General features: G+C 47.7%; 1 protein-coding gene across 6 annotated transcripts in view; it reads left to right on the top strand.

Annotated features, from left to right (window-relative positions):
- Positions 1-5,388: 5,388 nt before the first annotated feature.
- FHOD3 (formin homology 2 domain containing 3) overlaps positions 5,389-19,614 on the top strand; it is a 456,179-nt gene continuing 441,953 nt past the window's right edge. For all 6 annotated transcript variants that reach the window (XM_032421245.1, XM_032421239.1, XM_032421240.1 and 3 more), the window contains exon 1: positions 5,389-5,666. In XM_032421245.1, the coding sequence (XP_032277136.1) occupies positions 5,502-5,666 (165 nt within the window). In that variant the 5' untranslated portion in view covers positions 5,389-5,501. The remainder of the gene's footprint in view (positions 5,667-19,614) is intronic.

Here is a 19,614-nt window from a genome sequence, read left to right as displayed (position 1 = left end):
TACCCACTGCAGGTTGGAGTTCCACAGAGCTTTCTTTATATTTTGAATAATTTATTTCCCTTTTAGTCCAGATTTGCTGTGATTTCATCAACACAGCTATATTAAACACTTTGTGGATTTTCTATGAATCTTATTAGGGTTTACTCTGTGTTCCAAACACTATATCCATAATTCTTTCTCATTTGGGTCTGTCAGGCTGCTATGGAATAACACCCTTAGGATTCTTAGAAGCCCCCTTGCTTAAATGAGAGTATCTACTAGGCACTGCCTTAAATCTCTCTGAGATCTTAACCAACGGTCTTACAGCCACATTTAAAAATTGATCTTTACCCAAGTCAGTTACTAGGTGGGTACCCTGGGGGTGAGAGATTATTTTATTTTACAACCCAGCAAGTCTTAGGCCCTCTCTATTTCCTCTCAATTCTGCTTGCAAACAGAATATCTTACTATATACAGTTAGAAGCACATAACAGACACTTTTGACATGATGTCTAGAGCTCTCCTTAGCTAAGACTCCTAGTTCATTAGATATATTTTTTATCTCCCAAATTACTGTAGGCAGTTGGGTAGACATTTTGCCAATTGTTTCACTGCTACCTAACACTGCTAACCATATTCCCAGTCTTCAGTAGTAGTTTTCTTACCACTTTTCTGAGGTTAGACCTGGCTTCTTCATGTGGTAGTCTCAGGTCAACATTCCAAGAGGGTGAGAGCAGAAGCGGTAAAGCTTCTTGATGCCTCATTTTAGAAGTCACACAAAGCCACTTACAACATATTATATTTGTCAAAGCAAGTCACAAAGCCATCCCCATTCAAGGAGTGGGGAAATAGTCCCATCTTTTATGGAAGAAGTGGAAAAGTCAGATTGCAAAATGGTAGGAATAAAAGGAGTAGGAAGAATTTACTGTGGCCATTCTTGCCAGCAAAACGATGACATTGAGACAAGTGTGAGGCTAGAGAATGAAGATACTTTCAGACATAAAAGTGATCAAAAACTTATCCTTTCAGGAAACCACTAGGGTATGTATTGACAAAAATGAGAATATAAGTCAAGAAAGAATAAGACAAGTGAGAGAAGACAAGGAACTCTCCAGGAAGATAGGGCTGAGAGAGCCACATTCCAAATGAGAGAAGGGCATCAAGGACTCCCAGAGGAATATCTCTGAAAAGGATATCTTAAGAGAAAACACAGCACTGAGAAATTATTTGGCAGTATTGAAAGAGGCATTTTCAGGGCTGTTGCAGGATATGAGAAGACCTAACCAGCTGTTCAAGAAAAAAAATAAGCAAGTGAAAAAAATTGAAGCAAATATTAACTTCAGAAAAACAAAAAGTTGTACAAGAAAGGTCATGTAAACATGTGCACTACTTGGCACAAAAGTAAACAATATAAACATAATCTTACATTTTAAAAAATCACTGAATAGGAATTTAATTAAAATTGTGATAAAACTATATTGGGAAGATGAAGAAAGGGAAATGGTCTGCAATGAAGTGAAAATCCTCATTTAGCACAAAAGAAAGCCAATGTATTATCTAAAATTCATAGTTCAAAGTATATTAGTGTATTTACATTGTTTAGAAATGGGTGTCTCTAAAAAAAAAAGAAACGGGTGCCTCTGAGAAGTAGGGTGGGATGGGAATAGGGGTTGTAAGATAGGGAGCTGATTTTTTTTGTTATAACTTTTATTACTCTTGACCTTTTAAATTAAAAGAAAGCATTATATTACTATAAGAGAATGATTTCAAAAAATAAATTGAGGAAAAAACATGGGCTATTAATCAAGAGAAAAATATTATTGCTAAAAGCAGTCTCAAGGGAATGGTTGGGGCAAAAATCCTTAAAAGAATTAAGGATAACTTATGTAATTAAAAATTTTAAAGGTTTTACTTTAGTGCCAGTTGCTATTTGAAGTTTTAAGACTAAAACTGAGTAAGGCAAATTCCAGTCCTGGAAATCTTATAGTTTAGTAGAGCATAGGTAAAATACAGGTAAGCATGTATGAAAAGTGCTACAATCGGGACATGTAGAAAGTAGTCTAAGACCACAGAGGAAGGAGAGACAATCTTCTTTTGGGTCGAGCTGGAGATGCCTTTCTACAAGAGCTGACCTTAGAAATGAGTGGTGAAGGGTAAGTGGCTTCAGCTGGCCAACTCGTTAGGGTAGAGTGTTCTAGGTCGAGAAGCTCATCATGCAAAATCCCAGCATGTTTGGGAAAGGGTAATAAATTCAGTGTGGCTTGAAACAGGGTACCAAGCAGGGAATGACCAGAGATGAGCCCGGTGTGGTAGACTGGGGAAGATCTTAGAGGTTTTTGTGAGTCATGCTAAGGGAGTTGGCATGTAAGGATTTTACCCTAAGTTATGACACATTAAATGCCCATCTTAGAATGATCACTGGTTCCGGGGAAGCCAGTAGAAGATCAAATTAGGAATTCGCACCTGAGGAAGGGAGACCCGCTAGAAGACTAGCAAAGGCAGTGAGAGCTGGACAGGAGGAAAGAGTTGAGAAATATTTTAGAGACTGATTCAGTGACAGGTCATAGTGACCAATTGCAAGATAGAGGAGTCAAAGATGACTTTGAGGTTCACTCATTCATCAGACATCTATTGTGTGCCTTTTCTGTGCTAGGCTCTCTGCCAGGCCCTGGCGGGGGTGGGGGGAGTCATACAATTGAATACAGTATGGTCATTGCCTTAGAGGAGCTTTTCGTTTAGTGGGAACATAGGAATAAATTAACATTAACTGTAGCTGTGATGCCCTATTCTCAAGAGGGGAACAGAGTCCAGAGGGACTCAGGAAGAAGCTGCCAAGGAGGAAGAAGGAGAAGAGCCCAGAGTTGGTAGAACTGTGGAAGCTGGGAGAAGAGAGTTTGGGAGAGGAGTGGTCCATGGTGACAGATGCTACCAAGAAAGTGGGCAGCCGGGCTGAGATGTCCCCTGGATGAGGCTGTTAGGAGGGCAATGATGATCTCAGAACAGCAGGAGGGGCCCATCAGGTGTCACAGGACGTGGGACAAAGAGCTGGTGAGGATGCCGAGGAAGGAATATAGTTCTCTCTTTCAGAGGCCGCTCAGGAGGTGAAGGAGAGATAAGCCAGTGAGAGGCAGGCTTTGTAAAGGTACAGCTTTTAAGACGGAAACCACTTGGGTGTTTTTTTTTTTTTTTTCCTTATCGGGACCAGCTACTTAATTTGTAGATCCCAGTGCACAATGAAAATTTGGGGCCTCTTGCTAAATTATTAAGACTTGTAAGACAGCAACAGCCGAGCACAAAGCCAGTGTGGGGTTCTTCTAAGTACAGGGCTCTGTGTGACTGCACTGGTCACACGCCAGGAACCCAGTCCCGATTCTCAGGGGAAGGAGCCCAGGGAGGAAGGACGAAGGGGGCTGCTTCAGTAACAGAGCCTGGTCCCAGAGCAATTGGGAAGGGAGGGACTCAGGGTCTGGATGGAGGTAGAGCCTTGAGCGAGAGAAAAACAAGGTTTTGGTCATCTCCTGAGATGCAGGAGAGGGAGGATGTGGATGGAAGATGGAGAGGAGGGGGTGCTGGGAGGGGAGGACTTCGTCCTGGAGACATGAGTTTCCGTACTGAATAATCTGTAGGTAGAAGGGGTAAATGGGTCACCGAGAGTGGCCCCGTGGTCAGCAGGCATGGGCAGATGGGGCAGGGGCAGAAGCCAGCCCGGGACTGACAGATAGGTGAGGCCCAGGGGGTGGTGTGGCAAGAAGGTCCGAGAGGGTGCGCTGGGATTCATGTTGGGACAGTGATGAGAAATGGGGTGGCCAGAAAGACTGGTGGGCTCCCTCAGTGAGGAGGGAGTTGGGGCTGACAGTGGGAGGGTAGGAAGCCCCTGGCAAGGGAGTAGAATTTGGGGGTTTAGTATTCTGGCCATGAGTTGATGGTGAAGTTGGTGTAGGGCCGGCCCAGAGAACTCATTCAAAGAGCAAGTAAGGAGCAGAAGTAAGGAGAGCTAGGAGTTCTTCTGGAATGAGCAGAAGTGTCATGGATCATTGTCATTTTAAGACCAGGCGTAAGTGCTGCATGTGCGACAGGAAGAGTCTATGGATAGAAGGAAGGCTAAAGGTGCTGGTGAAGGGGGCGCCTGGCTGGCGCATTCCACGGAGCACGCGACCCCCGATCTCGGGGTTGTAAATTCCAGCCCCGTATTGGGTGTACAGATTACTTAAAAATAAAATCTTAAAAAAAACAAAAAACAAAAAACAGGTGCCAATGAAGGGGCTAAGTATGGGACAAGGGTTTCTTTCCTCTTGAAACCAGAAGGGAGAGAGACGTCACAGAGCCGCCTTGTAAGCAGACTCGGATGTCAAGAGCGATTGCGTATTAGCCCAGGTACCTCTATGAGGTATGAGGAACCCCCAACTTGGCCACGGCCTGGGAAAGGAGAGAACTGTCGAATTCTTATTGGAAACGGAGGGGGTCGCCCGCGAGCAGCGAGGAGAGCGCTGGGAGGCGGACAGGAGTCCCGGTGCTCCGGCGTGCAGGCTGCAACGCTTCCTTCCACGTCCCTCGGTCGCGAGTGGGTCTCCAAGTCTCCGCCGCCCCTCCGCAATTCGGTGACCTCGTCCGCAGCGGTCCGCGGCGCCACACGGTCCAGTTAGGGCTTTCGGGGGACCGAATTGGTCAAGAGGCGGCAGTGATACAGAGGGTCAACTAGCACCCACCAGGTGGCCCCGGTGTCACGCCCGGCCCTGGGGTCCTGGGGCAGAGCCTCGCAGTCCTCCAGTCGTCTCTCCTAGCGCCCCCTGGGATTGTCTGTTAGGAGCTGCGTGGGTTCCCGGCTCACCCTCCTTTTTCTAAGGTTCCTTCTCCCCAAGGGAAACCTCCCGGTCACCCCTGCCTGGGCTCCCGGTGGCTGCCACCACCCCGCTTGCTGCTGGGGGCCGGCTCCCTCTCCTGCAGGCGCCCAGCTGGGGGTTTTCAAATCCAGGCAGCAGGAGCCCGACGCCGCCGCCTTCATCTGGAAGGGGTTAAGCCCTCTCCCCGAGGGGGGAAGACAGGATGGCCATTCCCTCCGGTTCCCGGAGCTCGGAGGGGTACAGCTCCCTACGCCGAGGGGCGCACGTGCAGCGGGCGGCCCAAGCGGCGCCGGTGCTGCCGGAGTCAGCCCGCCGGGGATGCCCGCCCCGCCGCCGCTGGCAGCGGGCTTGGCGCAGGAGTGCGGATGCCGCGCGAGCCGTTCTCCCTTTCCCTTTCCCCGCCGCAGGTCCCGCGGGTCGGGGCAGCGGGGCCGGGCGCTAGGGGCCGGAGGAGGGGAGGAGCCGGAGAGGGAGGGGACAGAGGGGCCCGTCGGCCCCGCCCCCGCCCCGCCCCGCCCCCCGCGGCCGGAGCCCGGGCTGCAGCCGGGCGCGCCGGAGCCTGCGAGCCCGCGAGCCAGCGAGCGGCGGCCGCGGCCTCCCCTGCTCGCGGTGTGACCCCGGCGTCCCGGCCCGCGGCCCCGCGGATCCCGGCGCCCGCGCTCCCAGGGGCAGGGATGCATCATGGCCACGCTGGCTTGCCGGGTGCAGTTCTTGGACGACACGGACCCTTTCAACAGCACCAACTTCCCCGAGCCCAGCCGGCCGCCGCTGTTCACGTTTCGCGAGGACCTCGCTCTCGGCACCCAGCTGGCTGGGGTCCACCGGCTGCTGCGGGCGCCGCACAAGGTACGGTCGACCGATCCGGGCTGGGTTCCCTGGACGCAGCCCCTGCTGCGGGGCGCGCGGGGGGTGGGGGCGCCGTGGGCAGGCTGGGGTAGGCGCGGGCCCCCGGGACAGGCGCCCAAGGGCAGACCTCCCCCCTCCCCGTTAGGCAGAGGGGCCCTGGGCATCCGCCGGCTGGAGCGGGATCTCCCCCGCGTGAGACGAGGACAGCCCCGCGCTCCGGCCCAGAGCGGGCGGGGCCGAGCAGGTGCCGCGCCGGCCGGAGGCGGGATGGAGAAGGTTCCCCGGCGCCGTGCCGTTAGCTCGGCTGGGTGGGCGGGGTGGAGCTCGGATGCCGGGGGTCGGCCCTGGTACCTGGGCCGACGCTGAGCGGGGCGCGGAAAGAACCCGGGCCCCGGGGACTCAGGTCTAAACCTTTCAGGCCTCAGGGGCCGCTGCGGGCGGCCGCGCGACCCTCGCGACAAAGCACGCTTCCCCGGGGATACCTCCTCCTCCTTCCCCGCGGGGCATCGCCGGGGACGCCGACTGCGCACTGAGATAGCGCTCCGAGTAGTCCTTTTTTCTCGGGAGAAGCAGGTGGCCTTGGGAACCTTGGAGGAGCAGTCGCTGTGGGAGGAGGGGCGGGGGCGCGGAGGGGCGGTGCGCGCACAAAGCCTGAGCCTCGCAGCCCTAAATGAGTGTCCCCTGGGAAGAATGGCTTCTCAGTCCACCCGATAGAGGCTTTTTTTCTTCTTTTCTTCTTCTTCTTTTTTAACCCTTTGCAGGAGGACAGGCATCTTGCAAAGTGTGTGTTGCAAAGAGCTGGGCATTGAAAACTAACCATTTAGTTATCCAAGAGAGCCCTTCCTCCTACTTAAACAGATTGCACCTTGAAGAATTACTTCCCAGCACATTTTTTGCTTAGGGTTCATATCAAAGCTTGGAGATGATTTATTCCTTGAAGAGCAACATTGATAAATATTTGGAAGAGATAACCCTTGATACCAAAAAGAACAAAATTGATTTTTCAAAATTCTTTAGATTTCTGTATGATGTTCACCTGCCTTGGAAGAGAGGGAGGTTGTATGTGGAAACTGGTGAACTTTGGCAGTGCTGTTTTTCTCCCTCTATTTGTAGTGTATCCATGCTTTCCCTCCCTACTTAATTAGTAACCTGTTTTCAGGAATGAGGAATGGGGCAGTTCTATCTCATTCTCTCCATGTTGGTGCAGAATGGATGAGTCACTGTTTGGGGGAATCTCTCTGGTCATAAAAGCAGGTTGGATTGGGAGATGGAGGGACAGAATGATGTATTGTGAATTCACTTTATCAGAATCACTTTTGTAAATTATTTGGGTATTCTTAATCAGTAGATTGAGTTAAAAGTTTTCGAAGGGCTTTTTTGGCATCATGATATTCCATTCATTATGATCTCTGATTACAGTGATCTTTTGTTGAAACCACAGAAGGCTCATAATTGTGGCCCTATGACCTTGAAGTGGTTTTCTTGGATTTCAAACCCTATATACATAGGTTGACCTTTCAAGCTGGAAGCTGAAATACATTTTTATGTTTCCCTGGAATAGCCCCATAGTCTTGATCCAGTGTCCCTGGGCTGTTCTGGCAGGAGGAAATCCTGATGCTCCAGCATTGGCTTCCTGCACCACCAACCCCTCCCGCCTCCAGAAGCCACAGCACTGAAATTGCACTGGCTCACAGAACTTTCTGAGGTGTCCTCTGGTCCTTCGGAGAATAAGCAGAATCAGAAGGTATCCCATAGAACCCCTTGACTCCCTGTCTTGGCAGCCAGCCAGCCTTAGTCTCAGCGTCTTTTGCCCAAAGACCCCTGCAGTATATTCAGATGTTTGGCATTGTTTTTCACATCTAGAGCTGAGTGATTGGCTGATTCTATTAGCCAGGGTTCTGTAAAACAGAACTTAGAGCGTTTATGTGCCTAGGTGCACATTCATGTTTTAAAATGCTTATTAGTTTCCAGCAGGGAATCTTAAAATTGGATGATCCCCCTGTGATGGAAAGAGCGAACGAGTTTTGATCACTTGGCATCTCGGTATACACCCTATATCACACCACCGGGGATGTGAGTGCACGGTCTCATTGAGTACCGCATACCTCCATGAAGTGGATACTTTTAGGATTCCTATTTTGCAGGTGAGGAAACTGAGGCCAAGGGCATTGAAATCACCTAGTTTCTCTGCTATGAGTAGAGAGCTGAGATTCAAGCCAGGCCTGTGTGTCTTGAGCCCCCAGGGCCCCTCTGCTCCCTGGACCAGCTGTGTGGCTGTGGGCAGAAGCAGCACCTCCTGGGGGGTTCCGTCCCATTAACTTGGGGAGCTTACCAAATCGCCCTTGTATGCCAGATACTTTTTGGCCTGGGGCAGGTGAATGTTACAAGCATGAGTAAGAGCCTTGAGGCAGAATTCCTGGTCTGGTAGAGTTCACCTGAGAGGTGGGAACAGATAGTTACCAACCCCGCTGTGAATTAGGGGATGGTGAGGGAGGGGGCAGGCTGTCACTCCAGGCCCCTGCCTTGAGTAAGGCTCCCCATACCACAGGGAACGCTTCTCCCAGGTTGAGCCTGGCCTTGGCAAGATGGGGAGTTTCTTGGGGGAGGGCGATCTGTGTGATGGACAGGACGAAGCGTGACCATGGAACATGCAAACCCCCTCGGTATACCCAGCCGTCTGGCACATGCAACTCCCCGGGCGAGTAAACGTTTGTTGCTTGAAGTAGATCACACAGACAGAAAGGTGTGCCGGACATAAGGGAGCAGCTGGGGTCATGGTCACCACGTGAACACACCTGTGTAACTGGCATCTACAAGGCCCTGCGGAGGGTTCTCATTTGTACAGCCCCCCTCCTAGGATTTTCCTGTGTCGGGAACCTGTGAATTGGATAATCTCTCAGGCCCTTCCCAGCCCAAACTGGAGTCCGTGCATCTTTCTTTTCTTTTCTTTCTTTTAAAGATTTTATTTATTTTTTTGGGAGAGTGAGTGAGAGAGAGAGCATGAGAGGTGGGGAGTAGCAGAGGGAGGGAGAGGGAGAAGCAGGCTCCCTGCTGAGCAGGGAGTCCCATGTGGGACTTGATCCCAGGACCCTAGGACCATGACCTGAGCCGAAGGCAGACACTTAACCGACTGAGCCACCCAGGCGCCCCGTGTGCATCTTTTCTTAACTTAATGACATATTAATTTAGATCATGTCTGCTGACTCTTTTAGAAGTTAGTTGTTCATTTAACTAGTATCGTCTTGGACAAAAACGATATATTATGCTTATTATGTTTTATCTTTGTTTTTTTCTCAAGCTGCTAGTAGTTCCAGGGAAGATAATTAAATTAATGATGAGTTTGATAACAAAAAGATCAAAACAGATGCTGTATTCTCACTGGGGAGCTGTTCATTTTGGTGGTTATGTGTTCTATCTGGCCTGTGTATGTAAGGCCTTTTGTTCTCAAATGTTGCATAAATAGGTGTTTGTTTCTGGTTTAGTGTTTTAAAGAATTATAATTCTAGGACTTCTAATTTAGAAAAATCTATACAGTAGAATTAGTAAATCATAGGCCTTTCAAAATTTACATGTGTTTGGATTGATTGATACAAAAGGCTAAGGATTTTTGTTTCCTTTTGATAGCCAAAAGTGGAATTGGAGAATATTTTTACAAAAAAGTGATAACTAGCCTACCTGTTAAAATGGCAATGAAGACAGTAATTCAGTTCAGGAGATATTTCGGTGCCTTTTGTGGACTAGACAGCGTGGAGTGATAATAGTGACTGTGTTCTAAGCACTTGCCTGAGACGAGGAGCATCCTAGACGTGCATGATCTCACCAAGTCCATGAATCAGTTACTGGTACCGTTGTATGTCATAGCAGAAGAGACCCAGAGCAGACGGAATTCCCCTGGTCGCATGAGTGGGGAGTTCCAGAGGTGGCATTTGACACCAGGTCTGAGCTCTTAATGACTCCACTTTTATGTCTTGGATGTCTCCCTTCCAGGCAGCCCATCCATTTGCCGGAGCTCTTTCCCAACATGCTTTGGTGATTCCTATGCACAAATACAGTCGAAGCAGCATGGATTAGAGGTCATTTAGGTCAGGCTCTCAGTAGGTGGGGCTCTAACTGTCTCCCCTGTTGCAGATAAATTCCTTGAGGGAAAAGACCTGGCTGTTCAGTTCTCCCATGTTTTTCTTGCAGCTGACTAGTGCTAAGATGGAGTGTGCCCTAAGTTGATTGATCGGTGTTAGTTATAGAACACAAATCCACTGGTATTATTGCTGTAATGAATTTCTACCTTAATCCTCTTAAGGGACACATCTGTTTGCTACATTAAGATTTTTAAAAGATGAGATCACTGGTAAAGTTGGCAAGTGTGTTGTGTCACAGAGCATCTTAGGACAAAACTGTTTAAGAATGTTGTATGAACTGCTAAGAGCATCTCTGTGCAAGCCGGGTTGAATCTGACTCTACCGTAATTAGCTCAGTTGGTTGGAGCCGGGCTATTGAGATCAGGATCATGGGATTGAACTCTTTATGGGTCAGTTGGCTTTGCTTCATGCATGGCCACAGACGGCATCGGTAACCCAGCCAGACATCCCGCAGGTGCTGTCATGGCTCCCTGCAAGGGTCTGGGTTGGAAGGGACTGGCAGAAATCTTTAGGGGGGAAAGGAGACATATAATGGGAGCGCGCTGGGCACTACATGGTAGGCCTCCACGCATAACTTCATTCATCCTCATAACAGCTCTAGCAGGTGGACCATAGTATCCCCAGGTAACAGATGGGGAAACTGAGGCATGGGGAGGCTAAGCAGGTTATCTAAGGCCACACTGCTTTTAAGTGAAGGAGCTGAGATTTAAGGTCAAGTCTTTTTTTTTTTACTCCAAAGCCTGTAGCCAACTGTGTCCCATTATTAGAAAGCCAGCAGAGCACATGCTCTCTGTGCAGGGGGAAGCGCAGGTGGGGGAGGGTGGCCGACTGCACTGCCTTCACACGCGGCTGCCTGTCACAGGGCTGTGACTTAAACGGCTGTGCTCTGTGAGTCCTTCCAGCCTGGAAGCTCTGTGAGTCTGTGCCTTTTGTCCTCGGAGTCCAACCTGGGTCCCTCTGGAAAACAACAGGACTGCCTCCGCCCTCCCCCTCCGGACTCTGAAATGTTAGTTCTTAATGGTGGCAGATTTAAAACTGATTAACATGCTGAGGCCGACGCTGAGCACCCCTCCCCCAGCCTTCTTTCTCCTCCAGGGTTTATTTCTCTGTGCAGAGGAAACTTTGAACACTTCGAGAACTTTTCTGCCCTCTGCCAGTCACTGCTCCTGGCACCCTCCACCCCTCATTTCCGGGTGATGCTCCTGGTGCCTGTGGCCGGCTCAGGAATGTCCCCAGTGTAACCTGGCTTTCTAAGCAGGGACATTTTCAGAATCTTGGGTTTGTCAGCAACTGTCCCTTTACAGAGACAAGCAGACTGCTTTTTGTTTTTGTTTTTGCCTTTTTGGCAATTTTATTGGGAAGTGTTTCTGGATCTTGCTTTGAACTAAGTAAGAAAGAATGGGGAAAATTAAGTTACAATGAATGTTAAACCTCACCACAGGGGTGCAATCAGCAAAATCCAGATTGTGGGCAATTATAGTTTCTCCAAAAGTTAAAGTGCAAAGAAAAAAAAAAGATAGAAGGGAACCTTAGATTAAAAGAAATTTAAGAGATATATCAACAACCAATTGCAATGTATTGGCTCTAATTGGATACTAATTTGAACCAATACATGGTAAATAAATATTTGAAGTCATTGGGAAAACTTGAATAATGACTATTTGATAGTAAAATTTATTAAATTTAAATTAATAAAAATAACATAAATTTATTTGATATTAAAAATTATTAAAGTGTGATAACAATATTATGGTTATATTTAAAGGCAAGTTTGTATTTTTCAGAGATACATACTGAAATATTTACAGATGAAATTATAGGATGTCTGGAATTTGCTTCAAAATAATCCTGGATGAGGGGAAAGTAGGTGGGTGAGTTTACAGGGGAACAAGATAGACCATGAGTTAAAGCTGGATTATGGGTGTATGGGGGGGTAATTATACTATTTACTATACTTTTGCATATGTTGAAAAATTTTTTTTTTTTTTGAACTTTTTAAATAAAAGAGTTAAAACATTAGGCTAGGAGTTCCAGTGTTCCCTCTGGGATCCGAGTCCTTTCATTAAGTGTCACTGGGGTCCTGAGTGTGTTTGCTATGGCTGAGATGGCCAGTCATCAGCAAATTTGTTGTTGTGCTTCCACTGATCTTTTTCTTCCCATCCTGATGGTTGCGTTCTCCTTAGGATCTTTGAAAAACAAGTGTAGGACATCAGTCTTTTTATGTTCAGGATATCTTTCTAGGCTCGGTCAGTTCTTATGATGAAGCAAGACCCAGACTCTCGGTTTGGTAAAGGAAGGGTTAAGGTAGAGATATTATATGTGTAGCTTCAGTAAATGCCCCGAAATTTTTATCACTAAGCCGAGATGTTGCTAAGGCTATAATTAATGATACCAGTATAAAGGCACTCAGTTTCCCAGTGGCTCTTGGAGCCTGTGATTTGCTCTCATGGCCACACCCAGGGTCTTACTCAATTCCCTCTACCTCCACCTTGAGAGCATCCCAGAAGGCAGTGCGTGGCAGTGATGCTGTCATGTACATGGAAATGTGAGTGGATTGTATATGTTGGCATTCTTACAGGCAGCTTTTGATTTCTATGGACAGATTAAACCATTATGGATTAGCTATTGCAGAGGGGGAAGATAGATCATTAAAAAAATAGATTACCATGCCTGAGCAAAATTATATACCCAGAAGTTGATCTATTTTGAGAGCCACATAGTAACAAATGGCATTACATGGTATCTATTTACAACTTGGGAACATACTTCCTCTTCACCACTTAGATTTGTAACCAGAAATTAAAATTTTGTGCTCTAAGAGGGAATGTTTAGAACTTAATATCAGGAAAAAAATGTCTCAAAATTGTTAACACATTCGAAAAAGGGAAAATGTTAAGTAATCTACAATTCAGTATAGTACAACGCTCCTAGATTTGGCAAAAGGGACACAGAAAAATGGATTTGTTGATCACCTCATCAAGTATTTTTAACATTTTTGGAAGGAAGAAAACCCAGAAGAAGACTTTATTGTTATTGATAGGCTACTCTGGTTCTTCGTGCACTGGTATTATGGTAGCGAATGAAATGCCAGGGTCTTCACCAGAGTGCGCAGGACACGCCAAAGATTATTTTGAAGTTCTCAGAATAGAAGATAATAACGGACGCATCTTCTGGCTGATCTTGTGATTGGATCCCAAGAGCGGCTTGGGGCTCATAGCAGATGAGTTGAAGGGCAGATGCTCCTGAGTGGCCAGACTCGGACATGTTTAGAGCAGGTGCAAGATGGAGCAGTGGGTCCTTGGAGGAAAGAACGAGGAGGAGGGTCCTTCTGGCTAAGTGGGAGTCACACACAATACTGCAGTCATTCACTTTGCCTGTTCCTACTGGCCAGAGTTTTGACTAAAGGAGTTTATACCACTTACATTTTATACCACTTTAGTGCTGGTTTAGTTTTCTCTATGATTTCAGCTCATCTTCCCCAGTACTCCCCTCATGATAATTATTAATCCAGAGTCAAAGGTAAGTCCCTCACAACTCGTGAACACATGTGTGTGATGGTGTTGGGGTTGAGACAACTGGCTTAAACAACGCTTCCTTCCCCTCTCCTGTTGTAATTTAATTAAATGAAATTTAATATTGTTAAGTGTGCTACACCCTGAAAACCTACCTTTCAACCCCTGTGAACAGTTATGAGGGGACTTCTGTCTGGTTCTCTGATTACACCAGGCAGGCTGCGTGCAGCTCGAGGTGAACGGGGGCTGGACTCCCTGGGAAAGTGGCCGACTGAAGACAGAGGTTGGTGATATCCCAGTCATAGAGAATGTGGGGGGCTTGGAGCCCAGTCTTCAGTGGTGCTGCCCTGACCCACATGTGTCCACAGCCTCAGAGGAGGGTTGCTGGGCTGTCTGCTCCATTGTCTAGCAGTGTGTTCTTGTGCTAACAGCCCACTGTCTTACTGACTGTGGTTTACAGTAAGTCTTGATGTCTGCTGGGGTGGACGTTCTCTCCTTGCCTTGCAACATAGCCATTAATAGGAAAAAATGGTGAAAGAGGGTCCCTTTGATGGATTTTAATGTGAAGGGATACTTATGAAACGGGCCTGTGTGACCCATTAAAGAGGAAAGAGAGGGGGCGCCTGGGTGGCTCAGTCGGTTAAGCGTCTGTCTTCGGCTCAGGTCATGATCTCAGGGTCCTGGGAAGGAGCTCCGCCTTGGGCTCCCTGCTTGGTGGGGAGCCTGCTTGTCCCTCCCCCTTCTCATGCTCTCTCTCTTTCAAATAAATAAATCTTTAAAAAAAAAGAGGAAAGAGAGAGTGAGAAAACATCACTTTTTTGCTCCAAACCTCCCTCAGCCCCGTCTTCAGGGTCAACTCCAAAGCCCTTGAGTGGCTGGCCCATTGCTCCATGAAGGCTGGGTGGGTTGGTTGGCTGGTTTTATGGTCGGTTTGGTTTACTGATGTAGCCCTAGAGCCTAGAACAGTGCTTGGCACAAAGTACATGTCTAGTAAATGGTTGTTGAATGGGCACATTGCCACAACATTCAGAGCTGGAGGGAAGGAAGAGTGGTCTCATTCAAACTCTTTCCATGCAGAAGTTCCTTCTGTAAAAACCTCTGGCCGTGTGTTCTAGTATGAGCATGAGTTGTTGCCCCACCCTTCACGGGGAGCCTTTCCCATTTTTGAGCTCTGTTAGAATTTATTCTTTACTTGTTCCTGACTTTCACTTGCAGAAGTGGGTTTTCATATCTTCCCAGATGGGGATGGAGATGGGTCTGGACAATTTATTGGTTGACTGTGCCTAAGAGGGTGGAAATAGGATGGATAAGCCAGAAGGGCCATGACCGCAGGGTTTGGTAAGTGGAGTGAGCTGTGACCTGCAGATAGTGCCCAGAACGGGTTGCTGGATGTATCAAACCTGTCACTTTTCCCTGTCGTGGCAGAAGTGAAAAGCTCCTCTCTTCTCATGTCAACTCAGAGTAATATGGTCTGTTTTTCTTACCTAAGTCAATATTCTCTGTATTGGTCTGTGTATGCTTGGTACCCTAAACCGTCTTCAGACTTGCGTTTCTACCTGGCTGTGAACTTAAACTGGGTGTGGAATCCAGAGTGACGTTGCCAGGGTGAGGTTACCATCAGCAAAGCTGGATTCAAGGAGAGAAAGGCCAAGAGGCAAGGAGTCTACCCATGTGAAACTACCAGAGCATCTGTTCCCATCAGAGAATGAGCACGTGGATAAATCTGGAAACTGCAGGAAAGCACACTGAAGAAATAAAAACCACTCTTCTCACCACCCAAAGGAAACCAAATGACTCTTACCACTTTGTGTCTTACCAGGATTTTAGTATCTATGCATTTTAAAATATAATATTATGAATACTTTCCCAAGCCATTAAATGCCCTCGGAGCATATCATCTTTAATGATGGCATGGTGATCCATTCTGTGCACGTACTGTGGTCCATGGAAGCATTGCTTCCCTGCTCTGTGAGGGAAAGGGCTCTGTCTCTTCCAGGTTTATTTGTCCTGTGCTGGGTGCTTAATAAATACTCATTAAACAAATGCAGGAATGAATGAACCATTGGATGTTTAGGTAGTTGCCAATATAAAAATACAGATAAGGCTGCAATATATATGCTTGCAGAAAGAAAATCCTTGTGCTTATGTCTGATTGTTTCCTTAAGATGAATTCCTAGGGGTTCAATTGCTGAGAAGAAGGGGAAAGAATTTATCTTGGATGGCAGCAGTTTCCCCCATTTTAAGAAGATGCTTGGAAAGGTGGTCTCTGAATCATCGGAGGGCTGGGGAAGAACTAGGCTAAGTTGTGAAGCCCAGCTCCAAGGTGACCTTGTCCTGACACGGCAGCTAGGGTCCCGACTGAGAGGAGCATTTGAATTCTGGGATGCCACCCGGTGGGACTCAGGGAAGACTGTTAAAACCCTTGGTAAATTATGTGTATGTATCCCATTGCCTCTCCCTATTTTGAGGGACAAAATCATGACTATACTTTAAAAGTCAAAGCTAAACTTAGAACTGTTACATTGTCTGCATATAAGTAACAGTATTGCGTTAGTAAGACAAAGCTACATCTCATTAGCTGCTAATGCTCTGAGAAAACCCAGGCACTTCATGTGCTGCAGTGGCCTAGTCAATGACCCTACCTCTTTCTAGAGACTTGGCAACACATACAAGTCATAAAAATGATTATTTTTGACCCCCAGTGACCCCACTTACAAGAATTATTTGAAGAGATAAATAAAAAATATAAAAATGCTATAGGTATAAAGATATTCAAGGATTATTTTAATAATGAAGAGCTAACAGGAAACAAACTGAGGGTTGCTGGAGTGGGGGGTGGGGTGGGAGGGATGGGGTGACTGGGTGATGGACACTGGGGAGGGTATGTGTTCTGGTAAGCGCTGTGAATTGTGCAAGACTGTTGAATCTCAGATCTGTACCTCTGAAACAAATAATGCAATATATGTTAAGAAAGAAAAAACGAAGAAGAAGAATGTAGCGGGAGGGGAAGAATGAAGGGGGGGAAGTCGGAGGGGGAGAGGAACCATGAGAGACGGTGGACTCTGAAAAACAAACTGAGGGTTCTAGAGGGGAGGGGGGTGGGAGGATGGGTTGGCCTGGTGATGGGTATTGAGGAGGGCACGTTCTGCATGGAGCACTGGGTGTTATGCACAAACAATGAATCATGGAACACTATATCTAAAACTAATGATGTAATGTATGGGGATTAACATAACAATAAAAAAAAATTAAAAAAAAATAATGAAGAGCTAAAAAAACCTCAATGTCCCATGACAAGGGAGATATTAAATATATTATGTTTTATTATGGATAGAATATTGGGTAGCTATTAAAATAACTCATATCCTAGGGCAGGCTGTTATAACAAAATACCATAGACCGGGGGGCTTAAACAGCAGACATTTATTTTCTCAACGGTTCTGGAGGCTGGAAGTCCAAGATCAAGGTGCCAGCAGATTTGGTTCTTGGTAAGGTCCTCCTTTCTGGCTTGCAGATAGATGGCCACCTTCTTGCTGTGTTCTCACGTGGCAGAGAGAGAAAGTTCTGGTGTCTCCTTCTCTCTCCTTCCTTCCTTCCCTCCTTCCTTCCTTCTTTCCTTCCTTCCTTCTTTTGTGGTTTTGTACCTTTAACTTCCTCTTCTTATAAGGGTACTAATCCCATCATGGGGCCCCACCCTCATCTAAACCCAATTACCTCCCAAAGGCTCTACCTCCTAATACTATCACATTGGGAGTTAGGACTTCAAAATATGCATTTTAGGGAGACATATTCAGTCCATAACAACCCACATGAATCATCAAATTGTACATATGGAAATGTAGCTAAGAAATGTCAAGAATGGAACGAGTAACTTCCTTCTCCCGGACCTGCTCACATTCCTCTTCTGCATCTCATTCGTTACAAACGCCATGAGAACTGTGAGTCAAACTTGATTCCTCTGCTCTCACCCAGTCCCCTCCTCTCCATTCCTGAGTCTTCTTGGCTCTCATTTGGACTCCTGGCTCTGGAAAACAGCTCTCTGATCCGTCCCCCCACCCTGACCCCCATTTCCCTGCCTCCTCCTTCTTCACTCTGGTGGCTCCCCACTATTAACCTGGTGAAGTCCCAGCTCTTCACAGGGTCACTCAGGGTTCTCTGTGACCTGGCCTCTGGTCTGCCGCTCCCAGATGGTCCCCGACTGTCCTTCCTTCCCTGCCCTTCCCAAACCCTGTGCTAAAATGCTTGCAGTTCTCCTCATAGGCTGCCCTGGATGTTTGTCCATGTTCTTGCCTCTACCTGGACTGCCTCTTCAGCCCTCCAGCCTGGGCTGAGACCGCATCCAAGCGTCACCTCTGTGGGCTTTCCCAGCCCACCCCCAGACCCACATGGGCTGTGCTCCATGTGCCCCCTCACCCATGACATTGTGTTCCCATCTTCCCACCAGGGTAACCCTTCCGGAGCAGGAAGGGTGTTTAACTTACCTTCCGGTTCAGAGTTCCTAGCATGGTGCCGGACACATAGTAAGCCCTAATAAATAATTTTTGAATATTTGAAAGAATGTTAAGTGGGAAAATACAGTATATATTTATATCATGAGGATTGCAACAATAGAGTAGACTTAACTTTCAAGATCCTTCCTCAGATCCTTGGTCTGTGAGCATGATTTGCATATTACAACGTCCCCCACAAATGGCAGCTGAGTGAAGTAGAACCAATTCTTCCATGTATCAAAACCTTGTTTTCTGGTCTTTTATGCTCTGGGTCTGTGCTAGGATCTCAGATAGGAAGCCTGGGGCCGGCAAAAGAAGGCCCACTGTCCTGTCGGTGGCACCTCCTATTGGGCTTGAAGGGTGTGCACAAGGCTGGGCTCTGCTGCATTTGGGTAATGAGGTCTCCTCCATGGGGCCAGATTTGAGGCCTGTAGTGCAAGATGGAGAAGCAGTGCCGCCTCATGGGCCAGATGTCCCAGTTTGCCTGGTTCCTGGCCTTCCTCACAGCCTTGTTTACTGTTCCTGCCCATGCTGAGCCGTGCGGAGGGCAAGTTGTGAGCTTGTGTGAGGGGCAGGGTCGCTGAAGCTGGGGAGGCCACTGCCGTTGTGATTAGTGGGAAGTCCCCAGAGGAAGGTGGGTCTGGGAGACGAGTGGTGTCGGCAGAGCCCAGCTGCCCTTCTTTCCACACAGGAATTTTCAGCCCTTTGCCAACCTCGGAGGTTTTGGATATGTTTTATTTCAGGTGATGACACTCAACTCACAAGGATATATTACCCCTTGGCCATATCAGATCATAGTTTCAGGCTGCAGGAGCGCTCAGGCTGGCTCCTGATCACAGCTTCCAGAAACCACCAACCCCCTGGCTTCTGCAGGACCTAGCGCTATCTGAGTGCCTAGTGTCTGAGTGGCCAGTGCTTGGATGTGGGAGAGGTTATCCAGTCCTTCTGGGGGTCTTCCATTCAAGGTCAATAGCACCGTGTATTTGGGGGCGGGAAAGAAGAGCTTTGGCCTCCCTGTCCAGAACAATAGTCAAGGATATGAGTGGTTTTTCATTCCCAGAACTGGATGCATTTTTGTGGACAGTGACTCATCACTGAATTCGCCGGCAATAGAACCACGGCATGTCTGTGCAGTTTATAAGGCACTGGGACATAGGTTTGCCTGGCTGATCCTCACACAACCCCGAAAGGGGCTGAGATGGGATATTTGGGCTCCATCTCCAAGATGGGAAAACTAAAATCAGGTTGGCTTCATGACCGATGCTCAGGAACAGCCCCTTGGAGGGTGGCAGGGCTAGAACTTTGGCCCACGTCTTCTGTCCTCCAGGCCCCCAACGCTCTGTCCAGTGAGGACTCTCAGCCTCAGTCTGTCAGAGGTGAGCATGGGAAACATAGGTGGACGCCCAGGGAAATTTGTGGAGTGAACACGATCAGGAGGGGATTTCAGCTGAGTTCATAGACATTATATGTAACCAGTTGGCGATTATGTCTCTGAGAGCTGAGGTGCAGAGCTTGGTTAAGTGGGAAGCTTTCTTTCTGTCAAGGCTGCAGATCCCCGGCCATGAAAGTCATCTCCTTTATGGTTAGGATTGGTTGGGGAAATCAGTCATAGACATAACAAAGAGTGAAGTAACAATTGACAAGGCAGCATGTGACTCACGTCTACGTGTGACATAGGCGGCCAGGGCTATGGAGATGTCGGAAGTGGGAAAAATCTACGTGGGCTCACATTCCAGACAGCCTCCTGGCAAGAGTGGGAAGGGTTGAGAAGGTGAATGGAAAGGTGAGATGTGGATGGGACCTGGGTTGG

Source organism: Phoca vitulina, unplaced genomic scaffold, assembly GCF_004348235.1.
Source record: "Phoca vitulina isolate PV1807 unplaced genomic scaffold, GSC_HSeal_1.0 scaffold24, whole genome shotgun sequence".
NCBI classification, from domain to species: domain Eukaryota; kingdom Metazoa; phylum Chordata; class Mammalia; order Carnivora; family Phocidae; genus Phoca; species Phoca vitulina.
The sequence above is the reverse complement of the archived record's forward strand: the minus strand, read 5'-3'. Positions and strand labels throughout refer to the sequence as shown.